The sequence below is a fragment of the Canis lupus genome, chromosome 26, assembly GCF_048164855.1.
Source record: "Canis lupus baileyi chromosome 26, mCanLup2.hap1, whole genome shotgun sequence".
Classification (NCBI taxonomy): domain Eukaryota; kingdom Metazoa; phylum Chordata; class Mammalia; order Carnivora; family Canidae; genus Canis; species Canis lupus.
Genome location: NC_132863.1, coordinates 21,411,368 through 21,429,218, shown reverse-complemented (window position 1 = coordinate 21,429,218; position 17,851 = coordinate 21,411,368). Strand labels below are relative to the sequence as shown.

General features: G+C 40.3%; 1 protein-coding gene across 9 annotated transcripts in view; it reads right to left on the bottom strand.

The window, feature by feature from the left end:
* LOC140618212 (signal-regulatory protein beta-1-like) overlaps positions 1–17,047 on the bottom strand; it is a 30,020-nt gene extending 12,973 nt beyond the window's left edge. For all 9 annotated transcript variants that reach the window (XR_012018396.1, XR_012018391.1, XR_012018393.1 and 6 more), the window contains exons 1-2: positions 16,890–17,047; positions 1,164–1,517 (exon numbers count right to left, since the gene is read on the bottom strand). Coding sequence is in view for 2 of the 9 variants with exons in the window: in XM_072800335.1 (XP_072656436.1) it covers positions 1,164–1,517; positions 16,890–16,959 (424 nt within the window). In the remaining 7 variants the exon portion in view is untranslated. The remainder of the gene's footprint in view (positions 1–1,163; positions 1,518–16,889) is intronic.
* Positions 17,048–17,851: the final 804 nt, after the last annotated feature.

Here is a 17,851-nt window from a genome sequence, read left to right as displayed (position 1 = left end):
GTAAAAATGAAGACAACTTTGTGAGAGAACCCCCCTGGATAGTCTCTGTCTATACCTCACCAAGGAACCAAACTATTTTCATCTGGGTACAAAGAGGTTACTCCGACCCCTTACTGCATCCCTAGGGACTTCCTGTGGCCTCCAGGCTTCTTGTCCACAACTGAGCAAGTGTCCCACTTTCCCTGCCCGACAGTGACACCATCCTCCTTTTCCTCTGAGTTTCTGCACTGCAAGCAATTATGGGGAAGGGTCCTTCTGGCTGCCAAGACTTGCTGATGCCACAGCAACAGAGGGAAGACGTGGGGTCCCAAGAACTGAGTTTAGAATAGGAACTCTTGCTCAAGGGACCTAAAACACCCTCCAGAAGATGCCCCCCAGTCGTCCTCAGGGGATGTGCCATTGGGAAGTTCTGTAATACTTGCACCATCAGGATGAAGCTACCTTCCCTGTCTCTGTCCAGGGGCTGTGGGGAGATTAAGTCACTATTTTGTGATTTAGAACTCGAATTGCATGAAGCTTTCTTTACAGACTCACAACATATGCCCAAACTCTGGCATCATTTCCAAAGTGAGATGTCAGAGTAAACATTGAGCCTGTGCCTCTTCTCACTGTGATTTTTCTGAAGCTGAAAGAAAGACATTGACCCGCCTCTCTGCCAAGGGGGCATTTATTGTCACTGGAAGGGAAGGGAACTTAAGCTTCATGAGAGAGAAGCTCTTGCCTGTTTTGTTCCCTGCTGCTTCCCCAGCACCCAGAGCAGAGCCTGCACACAACAGGTGCTCAATAAGTGCTGAGTAAAGAGAACAGTGATACATTGAGGGGAGTGCTCTCTGGAGCCAGGGTTGAGGTCAGATTTTGTGATTGGGTGAGTCACTCAGACTTTCATTCCCTTATCCCTGGAACCAGAGGGCTGGTCAGGATTGGAAAAGGTAAGAGCTGCGGAGCCCTCAGCCTGCGATTCTAGATTTTCCCACTATTTTCCCACTGGGCACTTTGAGCAAATAGCATAACATCTCTAGACCTCAACTTCTCTGATCTGTGGAAGGGGCTGAAATCAGGGGCACCCACTACAACACCTGATTCTTAGCGGTTGCCTAGACAATGGAGGGCATTCTTATTGACTTGTCACAACCAGGGGAAGAAGGATGTCATGCCATACCCACCACTCACGGTGACCAGGGTGCCTGGTCCAGACTTCAACTCCACATCGGGGTTTCCTTTCTGGAACTTCACACAATAGTAGGTTCCCGTGTCTGCTGGGGTGGTATTACTGATGCGGATGGAAAAGTCCATGTTGTTCCTCTTTGTAGAGTCTGAAACATTTGTTACTCGGGGGAAGTGGCCTCCTTTGTAATGGAAGATCAACTCCCGGCCTGGCCCGGTCCCCCTGAACCACTCAACCTTCCCAACAGGGATCAGGGAGGTCAGGGTGCAGCGCAGAGTGACTGTCTCTCCAGCCACAACAGACACTGACTTCTCAGGCTGGATCACCTGCAGCTCTGCCTCACCTGCCACACCTGGAGGGGAAACAAAGCAGTCATTTATCCATCCTTATGTGATCCTGCATGTTTCCTCAAGGGTTGATCCACAACAGCTCATTGACTGAGTGCACCCCGTGAGTGGGACGTGACTCGGCATGTTGCATGTACATGCATGCAGCCCTCAAAATGAGCTTATAAGGTGAGACCCTATCCGAAATGAGGAAACTAAGGCACAGAGAGACACAGTGGTGTGGCACACCAGGTCTGAGCGCCTCAACACTCTGGAAGCATCATACTTCACCAAAAGTCTCTGGGTGTCCACTTTCTAGCCTCATGAAAGTTTGTACTTTCTGATCCCTGGCATTCAGCAGGACCACGAGACTTCATTAGACCACTGTGTGTGAGCTGAAGGGAACATGTATTTTCTGGGCTGTGCATTTAACTTCAAGAACCTCTGTGGACCAACTTTCCTCTTTCACATGCAAATCCCATGCTGAGGTCCCTTCCTTTGTCTGGATACTTGAGTGACAGTGATGGCAGAGCCTCCAATACACAAGGAACAGGTAGTTTAAATGAGAAGTAACACAACGTTTTAAATCTCTGGGATTTTTTTCCCATTCTGAAATCACATTATATTAGTTTCCAAATGCTGTTGTAACAAATTATTAAACATTTAGTGCCTGAAAACTGTATAAATGTAGTATCTTAAAATTCTGGGATCAGGAATCCAAAATTAGTGTTGTTGGGCTAACACCAAGGGTCAATCATGATGCCTTTCTTCCGGAGATCTCTTCCCTGCTTTTCCAAAATCTAGAAGCTGTCCACATTCCTTTACTCATAGTTCCCATATTCTAACATATCAAATTCTTGCCTCTATTCCCACTTCTCCTTTTCTAACTTTGGCTTTCCTGCCTCCTTCTTACAAAGACTCTTGAGACTATGTTGGGGCCATTTTGATAATCTAAAATAATCCCACATCAAGATTCATAACCACTTCTGCAAAATCTCCTTGGCTGTGTTAGAGAAAACTGTTCACAGGTTCTGGGTATTAGGATACGGACCTCTGTGCTAGGCCACGTTGACCACATGTCTTCCCAGGCAATTATAGAAACCAGTTAGTTAGATAACCTTTTGTATAGCACAGGCTGAGTGAGCAGGCAACTTACTAGAAGGACTATTCAAGCAGGGAGCTGATGAAGCTCTTTGTAAAATAAAACTAGAAATCAGTAACAGAAGAGGAAATCAATATTCTCAAATCTATTGAAATGAAACAACACACTCTTAATAAGCAAAAGGGTGAGGTAGGAATCACAGAGGATTTAGAGGACATCTTGAGATAAATGTAAATAGAAACACACACAAAAAAGAAAAAAGAGAAAATGGAAACACAACATGCCCAAACCTATGGTCTGAGGTGACAGCAGTGCCAGCCAAAATTTATAGGTGTAATGCTTAGATTTAGAGAGAGGCAAGATCACAAATCTATTAACAACTATCATTGTAAGACATTAGAAAAAGACGTGAAAAATAAACCCGAAGCCAGCGCAATGAAGGAAGTAAAGAAGACTAGAGATTTAAAAACTGTGCATAGAAAAACAAGAGGGAAAATAAAGAAACTCGAGTACCTTTTCAGAATGACCAACAGAGTTGACAAATTTGAACTAGATTGACTACAAAGAAAAGAGAAATGATTTCACTACCTAAAGTCAGAAATAAGAGGAATATATTACTAACCATTCGATAAAAATAAAGGGGATGCTAAAAGAATATCTCAAACATTGTACACCAATTAACCAGATATCCGAGATTAAATGGACAAATTTCGAGACACCCTCAACTTACTATGACTGAATCATGAACACATAGAGCTTCTGAATAGGATATCACTAGTAAAGGGACTGAATTGATAATCAAAAATCTCCCAACAAAGAAAAGCCCAGGACCATATAGCTTCATGAGAGACTCTTTCCAAAAATTAAAAAACAAACAAACACAAAACTAACACTAATCCTCTTCAAACTATTCCAAAAAATTTAAGAGGAAAAAAAGTCTCCTAAGTCATTTCTACTTTCTGAGACTCATCCTAGGGCAGCGTTATGCTGATAGCAAAGCCAACAAAGGAACTACAAGAAAACTGCACACCAATATCGTGTCTGAATATTGATGGAACAATGCTCAACAAAGCATCAGCAACACCAGTTCAACACCATATTAAAAGAATTATACACAATGACCAAGTGAAATTCCTCGTGGAATACAGGGATGATTCACACATGAAAATCAGACAGTGTAATAGACCAAATTTCAGAATTAAGAATACATGAACATGATATCTCATTTGATGCAGGAAAATCAGTCAACAAAATTAAAGATTTTTCATGATAAAAACAAGTAAACTACCAATAGATGGAAACTTCTATAAAACGATAAAGTAATACATGCAAAACCATAGCTGACATCGTTCTTCATGGGGAAAGTCTGAAAGGCTTTCTCTAAGACCAGGAACATGGCAAAGATGCCTACTTTCACCACTTGTATCAACACAATACTGGAGATTCCAGAAATGCAATTAGGCAAGAAAAATAAGTAAATAGCACTTAAACTGTAGAGGAATAGGTAAAACTATGTCTTTTGTACCTGACCTGATTTCATGAGTAGAATCCTAAAGATTCCTCACATAAACATAAACTGTTAGACTTAATAATTGATTCAGCTCATTTGTGTTATACAAAATCAATAGTCACGAACCAGGAGCGTTCTATATGCTAGTGATGAGCAACTCAAAAAGGTAATTCAGCAAACAATTCCACTTATACTAACATCAAAAAATATAAAATACTTAGAAGTAAATTTTTGCATGGACACAAAACACTGAAAAATGCAAAACATTGCTGAAAGAAATGAAAGAAGCCATAAGTAAATGGAAAAACATCCTGCATTGGTGGATTGGCAGACTTCATCAGGATTACCTAAAGCAATCTTGAGATTCAAACACTATCACTATCAAAATCAACATGGCTTTTTTTTTTTTTTTTTTTTTTTTTTGCCAAACCGAAAATCCCCCTTCTAAAATTCATCTCAAGGGACGCCAAATCACCAAACAATCCTGGAAAAGAACATAGTTGGGGAACTCACACTTCTTTATTTGAAAATCTATTACAAGCTGTAATAATCATGGTACTGTGATACTGAGAATAGAATACAGATATACAACAATGGAATATAATAGAGACCCTAACAAACCCTCACATATAAGGTCCAATGATTTTCAACAAGAGTGCCAAGACTATTCAATAGAGGAAGGAACAGCCTTTTCAACATAAGGTTCTAGGAAAACAAGATATCTAAATGTGAAGAATAAAATTGAACCCTTATCTTGCTCTACTTAGAAAAATGAACTCAAATTGGTTGAAAGGACTTAAGTGTAAGAGATAAAACCATAAACATCTGAGGAAAAACTATAGGCAAAACTCATGATATTGGATTTGACAGTGATTTCTAGGGCATGACCCCAAAAGCACACATAAGAAAATAAAAAATATATGAATTGGACTTTACCAAAATTAAAAGATTTTGTACAGCAGAAGACAATATCAAAAGTGACAAAGTAACTCAGAGAATAGGAGAAAGTTAACTCAGTGATGCAAAGCATATTTCTCACAATGGATTAATAACTAGCATTTAGTTCTTTAGAACTCATATAATTGAACAACCAAATAACAAAATGCCCAGTTAAAAAATGGAGCAAAGACTAGAATAGACATTTCTCCAAAGAAGGTATTCAAATAGTGAGAAAGCACATGACAAGATGTTGAAGATCACCAGTCATTGGAAAAATGAAAATCAAAACCACAGTGAGATATCTCTTCATTCCTTAGAATGGCTGGCTTTTATCAAAAACAAAACAATACAATACAATAAGAAATCAGAAAATAAAGGTTGACTAAGTTGTGGGGAAATTGAAACTCTTGTACATCATTGGTAGGATTATAAAATGGTGCAGCCACAGTAGAAATAATGGTGTTCTTCAAATTTAAAATATATAATTTACCATATGATCAAACAATTCAATTCTTAGGTAAATATCCACTAAATTATAAGTATGTAGTCAGGACATCAATGTTCACACCAGCATTATTCTTAATAATCGAAGGGTAGTAGAAAAAAATCATTTCCATCAAGTGATGAAGGATAAACAAAATGTTAATGTAGATATATTCGACGGAATATTACTCAGCCTTAATAAACTATGACATTCTGATATACTCTATGGGTAAACCTAAAAAATACTATTGTAAGTGATAAGCCATATACAAAAGGACAGATATATGATTCCAGTGACATGAAGTATTGAGAAAAGACAAATTCATACATACAAAAAAGTAGGACAGAGTTTACCAATAGTTGTAGCTGAAGAAGGAATGAGGAATTCTTGTCCAATGGATGGGGAGTGTCTGCTTGTGATGTTGAAAGAGTTCCTGAAATGTACAGTGGTGATGCTTTCACAATATTGTGAAAGCACTTAAGCCACTGAATTGTATCCTTAAGAATGGCTGAAACAGTAGATTTTATGTTACATGTATTTTAGCACAGTAAGAATTGTATGCTCACAGAAGGTAATCACCCCCATGTAAAGTTTTGTATTGGAAATAAATGGTTGGTGGGAAAAGAGAAAAGATATTTTCCAAAGGCTGGTAGATTTGAGAAACCTGCCCTTCAAGGGGGAGATAGAACCATGGGAGCCACAAAGCAGGGGAAACAGCAGGCTTCAAACTCATGTTCTGAAAAGAATTATGGGTGGCTGGCTATATCTGGACAATGAACTATGTGTTGAAGGGATCTGAGTCACCCTCAGGCAATCCTTTAATTGCAGCTGCAAGACTTTGCAGGTGGATTTCCGGTCTCAGTGACCAGCCAGTCTCTGGAGTCATCAAGAAATACAAAATCACTCCTTCTTCCTTGAAGTGTCCTAAAAACCAGGCAGAGACATAAATCAGAGGAGCAGCTGCTGTGGCTCCACACATACACCCAGGGTTCTTTTCTATTTCTTGGTTACTCCTCAGCGAGAACATTGTCATTCACCCTTGCTGAGTGGGAACTGGTAAAACCCATGCACTTAGCAGTTTGCAAGCATACATGTCTCCTCAGGAGGGCACATGCTGTTACAGGCAGGTTGCAGGCGTGGCAAGAACATCAGGTGGTGTGGTTTGTAAGTCTAGAGAAGAAGATTGGGATCAAGAAACTGAACTGCTGGGGATCCCTGGGTGGCGCAGCGGTTTAACGCCTGCCTTTGGCCCAGGGCGCGATCCTGGAGACCCAGTATCGAATCCCACGTCAGGCTTCCTGTATGGAGCCTGCTTCTCCCTCTGCCTATGTCTCTGCCTCTCTCTCTCTCTCTCTTTCTCTCTCTGTGACTATCATAAATAAATAAAAATTAAAAAAAACAGAAACTGAACTGTTAAGATAAAAAGGGGAAGAAATAGGAATGTGTGTTGGATGGTAAAATGGAGAGAATATTGGAGGACAAAGGGAAGAAGATTGCGAGGGTCAAGAGGACCCAGTGAAAGGTGAAAATCTGTCATTTTGTATCTATAAAGTTCACATTTCTACCTCTAGCCCAGGCCTTGCTCCTGACTCCAGATTTGTGTGTCCAACCAGCCTCTTGACATTTTCCTTAGATAGAAATCAACCTATCACAGTTAATATTTCCCAAACTGAACTCCTCAATTGCCTCCACATTCTTGCACATTTCCCAGACGCTCAAGTCCCAAGGCCTTGGAGCTTTTCTTTCCCACCCCAAATCCTACATATCAGGAAATCCTGACCTCTCCTTCTGCATGGACCACCATCTGACCTCTTTCCCCTTTCTCTTGGCTGCTAGCTTGCTCAAGACTTTTCCTCGTTTGCATGAACACAATGAGCTCTTGAATGCTCTAGTTGCTTCTGTCTATGCCTTTCTACACCAAATACTAGAATAATTTAGAACTCATATGGGATCGCATCACTTATTCTTCCAAACCTTGTAATGGCAACCATTTCAGTCAGAGTCAATGCCCAAGTCCTTGAATAGAGCCAGAGGATTCTACTCTCATGCTGTTCCCATGCTGTTCAGCAAGGTTCTTCCCCCAGAAAATCATGGCCAACCTTCTTATAATCTGTGCTCGGGATCCCTGGGTGGCGCAGCGGTTTGGCGCCTGCCTTTGGCCCAGGGCACGATTCTGGAGACCCGGGATCGAATCCCACATCAGGCTCCCAGTGCATGGAGCCTGCTTCTCCCTCTGCCTATGTCTCTGACTCTCTCTCTCTCTCTCTCTCTCTCTGTGACTATCATAAATAAATAAAAATTTTAAAAAAATTAAAAAAAAAAAAAGTTTAATCTGTGCTCTATCTCCCTTCTCACGATGGCCACTCAGGCACCTGTGTAAATACATCCCACCATGAAGATTCTCTCATTGTCTTATCCAGATGTTCTGTCATGTTTTTTTCCCTTAATACTCAAAAGTTGCTGAATGCAATGTTATTTCCGATTTGTTATGTCTATTGTTTCCTGTCCTTTCCTCCATTATGACATACATTCCATGAGTGCTACTACTTTGTCTCTTCTATTCACCAGTGTGCCCTATGTTCATGTAATACTCCTTGTTGCTTAGTATGTGTATAGTAAACATTTGTGCAATGTGTGAAGAGTGCAATGTGACCATGTTCTGAGACCCTGAGGTCTATCTTCATTGGAGAATTTCTCAGGGAGTTACATCAGAATCTGAGTTTCCCACATGCATGGCTTGGGAGAAACAACTATTTGCATATACCCAGGAAACAGAAGAGTCTGAGAGAAGCAAACCACAAATGCTTTTCTCCACACTCCACCCTTCCCACACTGTTTGGCAGATCTACAGGAATCTCATGGGATGGCAGTGGGGCTGTAGGCTTTGAGAAGATCAATGCCTAGGCCCATGAGATTTAGCATCAGATTGCCTAAAATCACTCATACCCCTCCCATGTACCATTGAGGGATTTGGACCTTTGCCTGCCTCCTCTTCTTATCTGTAAGATAGGAGGGACAAGAATGTCTAGCTTGGATACTAATATCACATGACATAAGAGACGTAGGCATTTCCAGGTGTGTGTGCTACATGGTGAGTGTTCAAGAAATTGGACACTTATTCCTCATGAGATTTCCTGACATGGAGGCATCAACCAACATCAGATAATTGGGATTGGGACGTAGATAGGATATAATTATAGATGCAGATCATACAGTCAGTAGGCTCCACAATGTTTTATCCTTCTTTCCCCTCTTCCCACCCAGATCCTACATGAAGGGGGATCTCCATAGTAGTAATGAACAAAGTTATAGTCATTTGGTCAAGAGAGAAACTTGCTTTACTTAAGAACTTAGTAGAGGGTGAGCAATAGGTTTAGACAATTCAAAAAAGTGAGTAGCTGAGAGACAAGGATCCAAATATCTGTTCAGTGTTCATTTCGTGGAGACTAGACATGCTATGAAGAAAAAAAACAAAATGTTTTCAAAAATCCCAGGTGTGGACTTCTACAGAGGTAGAATGACAGAAGGGGAGGGGACCCTAATTTTGTTGGTTCCTGGAATTCATCTAGATGGTTATCAAGTCATTCTGAGCACATGTGAAATCAACTAGAGATCTGAGAAATGAATTGCTGCAATTCTACAAATAGAATAATGACCACTTTTTGCAAGGTAGGAGGTGCAGTGATGTGAATCCAGGGTGATATGTGAGAAGATAAATTGGGAGGAGAAGGAGCCTCCATAAGCCAGGTACCAGAAAGTGATATAGCAGTGGAGCACAAAGTTGGAACTTTTAGAAGTCTGTTCCAGTGCTCCTTTCTGAAAGGCTCAGGTGGTGAATGGGGCTGAATCCTAGGTGGGACTGGGACGTCAGGATCCCCGGGGTCACAGGAATAACAGGGAAGGCAGCAGAGTTTGCAGGCATCAGAGTGGGGAAGCCTATTGCAAACAGCATGCCCAGGAGTGGGCTTTCGGCTAGGTGTTGCCATAAACAATGAATGGTGGCATGGTCGGTGACCACTCTCCAAGCAAGGGCCCAGGAAGCTGCAGAACCCCATGAAATTCCCTTCTTCCCCAGGAAGAATGGTGGGTATCAGAGTAGTCCCTAAAATTTGAGACTTCAAATGATGTTGCCCTCTGAGATATAAACACTTGGTAACAAGCTGGGTGAACACAGAGTGTGGATAGAAACTAAGGAGAAAAAAGTGATTGCTTTTCCCTGATGGTGGATTGAAGAATGGGGGCTACAATCTTTCAGCTCTGGGGCTGGAGTAGGGTTGACACCATTTCAATTTTTATCCCCTAAAAGGCATGCAAAGCCTTCAGAGAACAAAATCCACATAGAAGAATCCTTAACCTGGTCCCCTGGCAAGGATGGTGTAATTCCACCAGAGCAAGGACACTCATGAACCAACGCAACAGGCGCCTCCCCCAGATCAGTAGGGACATCTGGCTAATACCAAGTTTGCCAATCATACAGAACTGCAAACCTCTAGTTCTTGGGAAAAACAGTATATAGCATTCGTGGTTTTCTTCTTTTCTTTACTCTATTTTTTTTCCTTTACAGCTATTTTCTTATTATATCAATTTTTAAGGTCTTTTTTTAAGTCTGATTTTTACATATACAGGGGATCCCTGGGTGGCTCAGCGGTTTGGTGCTTGCCTATGGCCCAGGGCGTGATCCTGGATTCCCGGTGTCGGGTCCCAAGTCAGGCTCTGGGCATGGAGCCTGCTTCTCCCTCTGCCTGTGTCTCTGTCTTTCTCTCTCTATGTGTCTTTCTTGAATAAATGAATACATAAATTTAAAAAATTTACATTTACTTAATATATTTTTTTTTCATTTTTCATTTCCTTTCATTGTATTCCATTTTATTTTTGTATACATATTTTTCCTTCTTTCCTATTTTGGGATCTAGTTTCTTCTAACAAATCGATCAAGATACATCCAGGATCTAGTTTATTGTTGTGTTCTATTTCACTTCTTCTTTGATTTCTCTCTCTCTCTCTCTCTCTCTCTCTCCTTTCTATTGTCTTTTGATTTGTTTGTATTTTTCTGGTGTGGTTGGTGTTTTTGTATTTTCTCCCTCTTTCATCTATTCTTTTCTGGACATAATGACAAGACGGCCAAACTCACCACAAAACAGACAACAAGAGGCAGTGCATACTGCTAGAGATTAAACCAACATGGGTATAAGTACGATGTCAGTACTAGAATTCAAAATAGTGATTCTAAAGATACTAGCTGGGCTTGGAAAAAAAAATATAGAGGACACTAGAGAATCCCTTACTGGAGAAATAAAAGAACTAAAATCTAATCAGGCTGAAATTTGAAAAGCTACTACTAATAGATATATGGTCAAAAATGGAGGCTCTAACTGTGAAGATAAATGAGGTAAAAGAGAGAATTAGTGATATAGAAGGCAAAATGATAAGAGAATAAGGCAACTGTGAAAAAGAGAAAAACAGCTACTAGATCATAAAGAGAGATCAGTGATACTGTAAAGGAAAATAATATTAGAATAATATTAGAATAATAGGTCGCAATAGGAAGAGGAGAAACAGAGAGCAGAAAGTGAGACAGAGAGAGAGGCAGAAGTTTTATTTGAACAAATTGTAGTTAAGAACTTCTGTAATCTGGAGAAGGAATCAGGCATTCAAGTCTAGGAGGCACAGAGAACTCCCCCTCCAAATCAATAAAAATAGGTCAGTACCTCAACATATAATAGCAAAACTTACAAATCTCAGAGAGAAGGAAAAAACCCTGAAAGCAGCTCAGAACAAGAGGTCTGAAACCTACAAGGGTAGAAACGTAAGGCTAGCTGCAGACCTGTCCGTAGAGACCTGGCAGGACAGAAAGTACTGGCATGATATATTCAAGATGATAAATGAGAAAAATATGTGGCCAGGAATACTTTACCCAGAAAGGCAGTCAATCAGAATAGAAGGAGAGATAAAGAAATTCTAGGACAAACAGAAACCAAAGGAATTTGTGAACACTAAACCAGCACTGCAAGAAATATTAAATGGGAGTCTTGGAGCAAAGAGAGAGCCCAAAAGTAACATAGACTAGAAAGGAACATGGATAATCTAAAAAAACAGGGAGTTTACAAGTAATACAATGGAACTAAATTCCTATCTTTCAATAATAACTCTGAATATAAATGGGCTAAAAGCCCCAATCAAAAGACACAGGGTATCACATTGGATGAAAAAGCAAAACCCATTGATATTGTGTCTGCAAGAGACTCATTATAAACCCAAAGACACCTCCAGATTGAAAGTGATGGGGTGGAGAACTGTTTATCATGCTAATGGACATTCAAAAGAGAGATGGGGTAGCAATCCTTATACCAGACAAGCTAGATTTTAAACCAAGAGATGATGAAGGACAATATATCATAATTAAAGGGTCTGCACAACAAGAAGATTCTAAATATTTATGCCCCTAATGTGGAAGAGGCCAATTATATAAAACAGTCAATAACAAATCAAAGAAACACATTGGTAATAATATAATATTAGTAGGGAACTTTAACACCATACTCACCAAATATAATATTAGTAGGGAACTTTAACACCATACTCACCACAGTGGACAGATATTCTAAACAGAAGATCAACAAGGAAACAAGGTCTTTGAATGACACACTAGACCAGATGGACTTCACAGATATTTTCAAAGCATTTCCTCCTAAATCAACAGAATACTCATTTTTCTAGAGTGCACATGGAACACTCTCTAGAATAGATCATATACTGAGTCATAAATCAGGTCTCAACTGGTGCCAAAGATTGGGATCATTCCCTGCATATTTTCAGACCACAATGCTTTAAAGCTTGAACTAAATCACAAGAGAAAATCTGGAAGAAACACAAATACACGGAGGTTAAAGAGATTGAATGGGTCAACAAGGAAATTAAAGATGAATTTTTTTTAATTCAGGGAAACAAATGAAAATGAAAACACAAGAGTTCAGAACCTTTGGGATGCAGTAAAGGTGGTCTTAGGTGGGTTGTATATAGTAATACAGATCGTTCTCAAGAAATATTAAAGTCTCAAATACACAACACAACCTTACATCTAAAGGAGCCAGAGTAAGAACAGTGAAGAAAACCTGGCCCCAGCAGATGAATAGAATTAATAAAGATTAGAGGACTCCTAACTCTGGGAAACTAACTAGGGAGGGTGGGAGGAGAGGTGGGTGGGAGGTGGGGGTGACTGGGTGATGGGCACTGAGGTGGGCACTTGACGAGATGAGCACTGGGAATTATTCTATATGTTGGCAAATTGAACACCAATAAAAAATAAATTTATAAAAGAAGATTAGAGGAGAACTCAATGAAATAGAAACCAAAAGAACAGTAGAACAGATTAATGAAACTAGGACATGATTCTTTGAAAGAATTCATAGGATTGATAAACACCTGGCCAGACTTATCAAAAAGAAAAAGGAAAGGAACCAAATACAGAAAATCATAAATGAAAGAGGAGAGCTCACAGCCCACATTGAAGAAATACAAACAATTATAAGAACATATTATGAGCAACTATATGCCAACAAATTAGGCAATCTGGGAGAAATGGACACATTCCTACAAACATATAAACTACCAAAACTGAAACGGGAAGAAATAGAAAAACTGAACAGACTCATAACCAGGAAAGAAATTATAGCAGTAATTAAAAATCCCCCAACAATCAAGAGTTCAGGACCCAACAATCTCCCAGCAGAATTCTACCACATATTTAAAGAAGATTTCATAGCTATTCTCCTGAAACTGTTTCAAAAAATAGAAATGGAAGGAAAACTTCCACACTTGTTCTATGAGGCCAGCATTACCTTGATCCCAAAACCAGACGAAGACCCCCACCAAAAAGAAGAATTACAGACCAGTATCCCTGATGAACATGGATGCCAAAATTCTCACCAAGACGCTAATAATAATAGGATCCAACAGTACCTTAAAAAGATTATTCATCCTGACCAGGTGGAATTTATTCCTGAGCAGCTAGGGTGGTTCAACATCAGCAAATCAATCAATGTGATTCATCACATTAATAAAAGAAAGGACGAGAACTGGGATACCTGGGTGGCTCAGTTAGTTAAGTGTCTGCCTTCAGTTCAGGTAATGATCTTGTTGGGATCCTTAGAATGAGCCCCATGTTGTGCTCCCTGCTCAGCGGGGATCCTGCCTCTTCCTTTCCTTCTGTCACTCCTCCTGCTTCTGCTATCTCTCTCAAATAAACAAATAAACTTTTTAAAAAAATAAAGGACAAGAACCATATGATCCTCTCAATAGATGCAGAAAAAGCATTTGACAAAAGATGGCATCCTTTCCTGATTAAAGCTCTTTGCAGTGTGGGGATCGAGGGAACATACCTCAATGTTATAAAAGCCATATGTGAAAAATCCACAGCAGATATCATCCTCAATGGCAAAAACTGAGAACTCTTCCCATAAGGACAGGAGCAAAACAGGGATGTCCATTTTCACCACTGTTGTTCAACATAGTACTGGAAATCCTACCTCAGCGTTCAGACAACAAAAAGAAATAAAAGGCATCCAAAGTGGCAAAGAAGTCAAATTTCACTCTTCGCAGATGAAATGATACCTTATGTGGAAAACCCAAAAGACTTCTCCCCAAAGTTGCTAGAACTCATGTAGGAATTCAAGCAGCAGGATATAAAATCAATGCACAGAAGTCAGTTGCACTTGTATACATTAACAATGAGACAGAAGAAAGAGAAATTAAGGAGTTGATCCCACTTACAATTGCACCAAAAACCATAAAATACCTATGGATAAACCTAACCAAAGAAGTAAAGAATCTTTACTCTGAAAATTATAGAACACTTATAAAAGAAATTGCAGAAGACACAAAGGATTGGAAAAACTTTCCATGCTCATGGACTGGAAGAACGAATATTGTTAAAATGTCTGCTACCCAAAGCAATCTACATATTCAATGCTATCCTTATCAAAATATCATCAGCATTTTCCACAGAGCTGGAACAAATAATCCTAAAATTTGTGTGGAACCAGAAAAGACCCTGAAAAGCCAAAGGAATGTTGAAAAAGAAAACCAGAGCTGGAGAAATCACAGTTCTGAACTTCAAGCTGTATGACAAATCTGAGATCATTAAGACAGTATGGTACTGGCAGAAAAACAGACACATAGATCAATGGGACTGAAGTGAGAGCCCAGAAATGGACCCCCAACTCTATGGTCAACTAATCTTTGATATTTTGATCTTTTACCTACCGACAGAAAAGAATATCCAATGGAAAAAAGTCTCTTCAACAAATGGTGTTGGAAAATTGGACAGACACATGCAGAAGAATGAAACTGGATCATTTTCTTACAGATACAGAAAAATAAACTCAAAATGGATGAAAGACCTAAATGTGAGACAGGAATCCATCCAAATCCTAGAGGAGAATACAGGCAGCAATCTCTTTGACCTCAGCCACAGCAATTTCTTGCTAGACACACCTCCAAAGGCAAGAAAAACAAAAGCAAAAATGAACTATTGGGACTTCATCAAGATAAAAAGTTTATGCACAGCAAATGAAACAGTTAATAAAACTCAAAGACAGCTTACAGAATAGAAGAAGATATTTATAAATGCCTTATCAGATAAAGGTCTAGTATCCAAAATCTATAAAGAACTTGTCAAATTCAACACCCCCAAAAAAATAATCCAGTCAAGAAATGGGCAGAAGACATGAACACATATTTCTCCAAAGAAGGCATACAAATGGCCAACAAACATGTGGGAAAAATACTCAGCAGTACTCCACAGCAGAGAAATGCAAATCAAAACCACAATGAGATACTACCTCATGGCAGTCAGAATGGCTAAAATTAACAAGTCAGGAAACGACAGATGTTGGCAGGGATGCAGAGAAAGGAGAACCCTCTTATTGGTGGGAAATTCAACCTGGTGCAGCCACTCTGGGAAACAGTGTGGAGGTTCCTCAAGAAGTTAAAAATAGAGCTACCCTACAACCCAGCAATTACACTATTAGGTATTTACCCAAAGGATACATAGTGATTCGAAGGGGCACCTGTACCCCAATGTTTCTGGCAGGAATGTCCCCAATAGCCAAAACATAGAAAGAGCCCGGTTGTCCATGGACAGATAAATGGATAAGGAAGATATGGGGTATATATACAGTGGAATATTACTCAACCATCCAAAAACTGAAATCTTGCCATTTGCAACGATGTGGGTTGAACTAAAGGGTATTATGTTAAGTGAAATAAGTCAATCAGAGAAAGACAGTTATATGATCTCACTCATATGTGAAATTTAAGAAACAAAACAGAGAATAGGAGTAGAGAGGGAAAATAAAATAAGACAAAATCAGAGAAGGAGACAAGCCACAATAGATTCCTAACTCTAGCAAACAAAATGAGGGTTGCTGGAGGGGAGGGGAAGAGGGGTGTGGGGTAAGTGGGGGATGGGCATTAAGGAGGGTATGTGATGTAATGAGCACTGGGTGTTATATGCAACTGATGGTCACTAAATTACCTCTGAAACTAATAACAAAGTATATATTAATTATTGGTTTTAAATTAAAAAGAAAAAGAAAGATAAAAATCCTGCATGTGTAAGCAAATCCATGTATGTAGCCTTCCTCACACACACGCACACATAAGTGCATTCCCAAGTATATACAATGTGTGGCCTAGCATGCTAGTATGCAGATCATTTTGAGGATTAAATGAAATGTTAATACATGTTAAAGTTCAGTAAAAAATTTGGCATATAGGAAATATCTAACACATCATTCACAAGTTTGGAAGTACACAGAGCAGAATTGGAACTCTAGAGACCCCTGAGTATGATAAGTGATGGCTCTTCTTCTGTTTGCCTCTCTGTATTTTCTGATGTTTCTGCAATTAGCCTCCACTAAGAACAAAATAGCATAACGTGGTTAACAGAATGCTCTATGGAGCTGGGTGGCCTGGACATGAATCCCAGCTGGGCCACTCTGACTTAGATAAGTGAAATTGGGCCCATTGCCCTCTCTGCCTCAGGTTCCCCATCTACAATCAGGAGGACTATCTGAGCTACCAGGCAGGGTATTGTGAAGATTAGATCAATGAACACACACAATGTTGTCATTGTCATTGTTATCATTGTCTGTTTGGACACCTCTGGTACCCAGCTACAGGTGATGGATCCATAGAGGAAATGCTCAGATCCCTTATTTCATGCTCTCAGATGACACCCAGTTCTTGGCCTCATGTGACAGGCCTGATAGCATATCTGTGCATACTTAGAGGCCTTCAATGTCCAGGAGCAAGGGAAACTGAGGGGGCAGGGAAAGGGGAATCTCCCCCACAGCAATGCTCACCTGTGAGTCCCAACAGCAGAGCCAGCAGCAGGTAAGCAGGAGGGCTAGGTCCGGAGGCAGAAGTTGACATTGTGGAGGCCAGAGGACCCTGCTCCGTACAAATGTGTGTTCTGGGGAGAACGGGCCTCTGTTCTCTCTGCCCCTCTTGTGAAATAAGAGGAAGCATCTATGATCCAGTGACATAGCTGTGAGGCCACATTCTGCTTCTGGATTGTGAAACCGAAGTCAGGCAGACAAGGCCTCACAGGGTGAGGAGGGCCTCTTCTTATGTTTCAGAGAGAGTGGACAGATTAGTAGAAATGATGCTTTCTGCCCTCCTGGGGCATCTGCTCTCTGCATTTGGCCTCTCCTCCAATCTTGAGGTCTTCAGGGAGATCCTCCACTTGGGAGCCCCAGGCCAAGAAGGATCTATGGTTGGTGGCTGTGTCCCAAACTCCTGAGCCCAGAACACTTGAGGGTGACTGGCTTGTGGCCTCATTCTGCACCAGCCTCCACCAAGAACTACTCAGTTGGAGGTAGGAATGGGTTCATCAGGGACTTAAAAATTTGAGGATTGAATGAGGTCTGCTCCAGAAATGACTCCCTATTCCAACCCTTTATTGATGGAACTGATAAAATTTCACCCCAATGCACAGTGCAGTGTGGACCTCAGAGATTGTATGTGCTTGAGGCACCTGGCTGGCTCACTTGGTGAAATGAGCAACTTTTGATCTCAGGTTAGTGAGATGGGTGTAGAAATTACTTTAAAAAGAAATAAAATCTTAAAATAAAGAGAAGTTGTATGTGCTGTCTCCAACAAAATGCATCATTTCCTCCATTCTTTCAGGAGAGGAAGTGTTTTCTATGTCCCAGAAATCATACTCCCAGGCATTTATCTGAGCTAAATGAAGACCATGGCTTCACGCAATCTCTGCATAAATGTTTAGATCAGCTTTCTTTGTAATGGGAAATACTGGAAACAT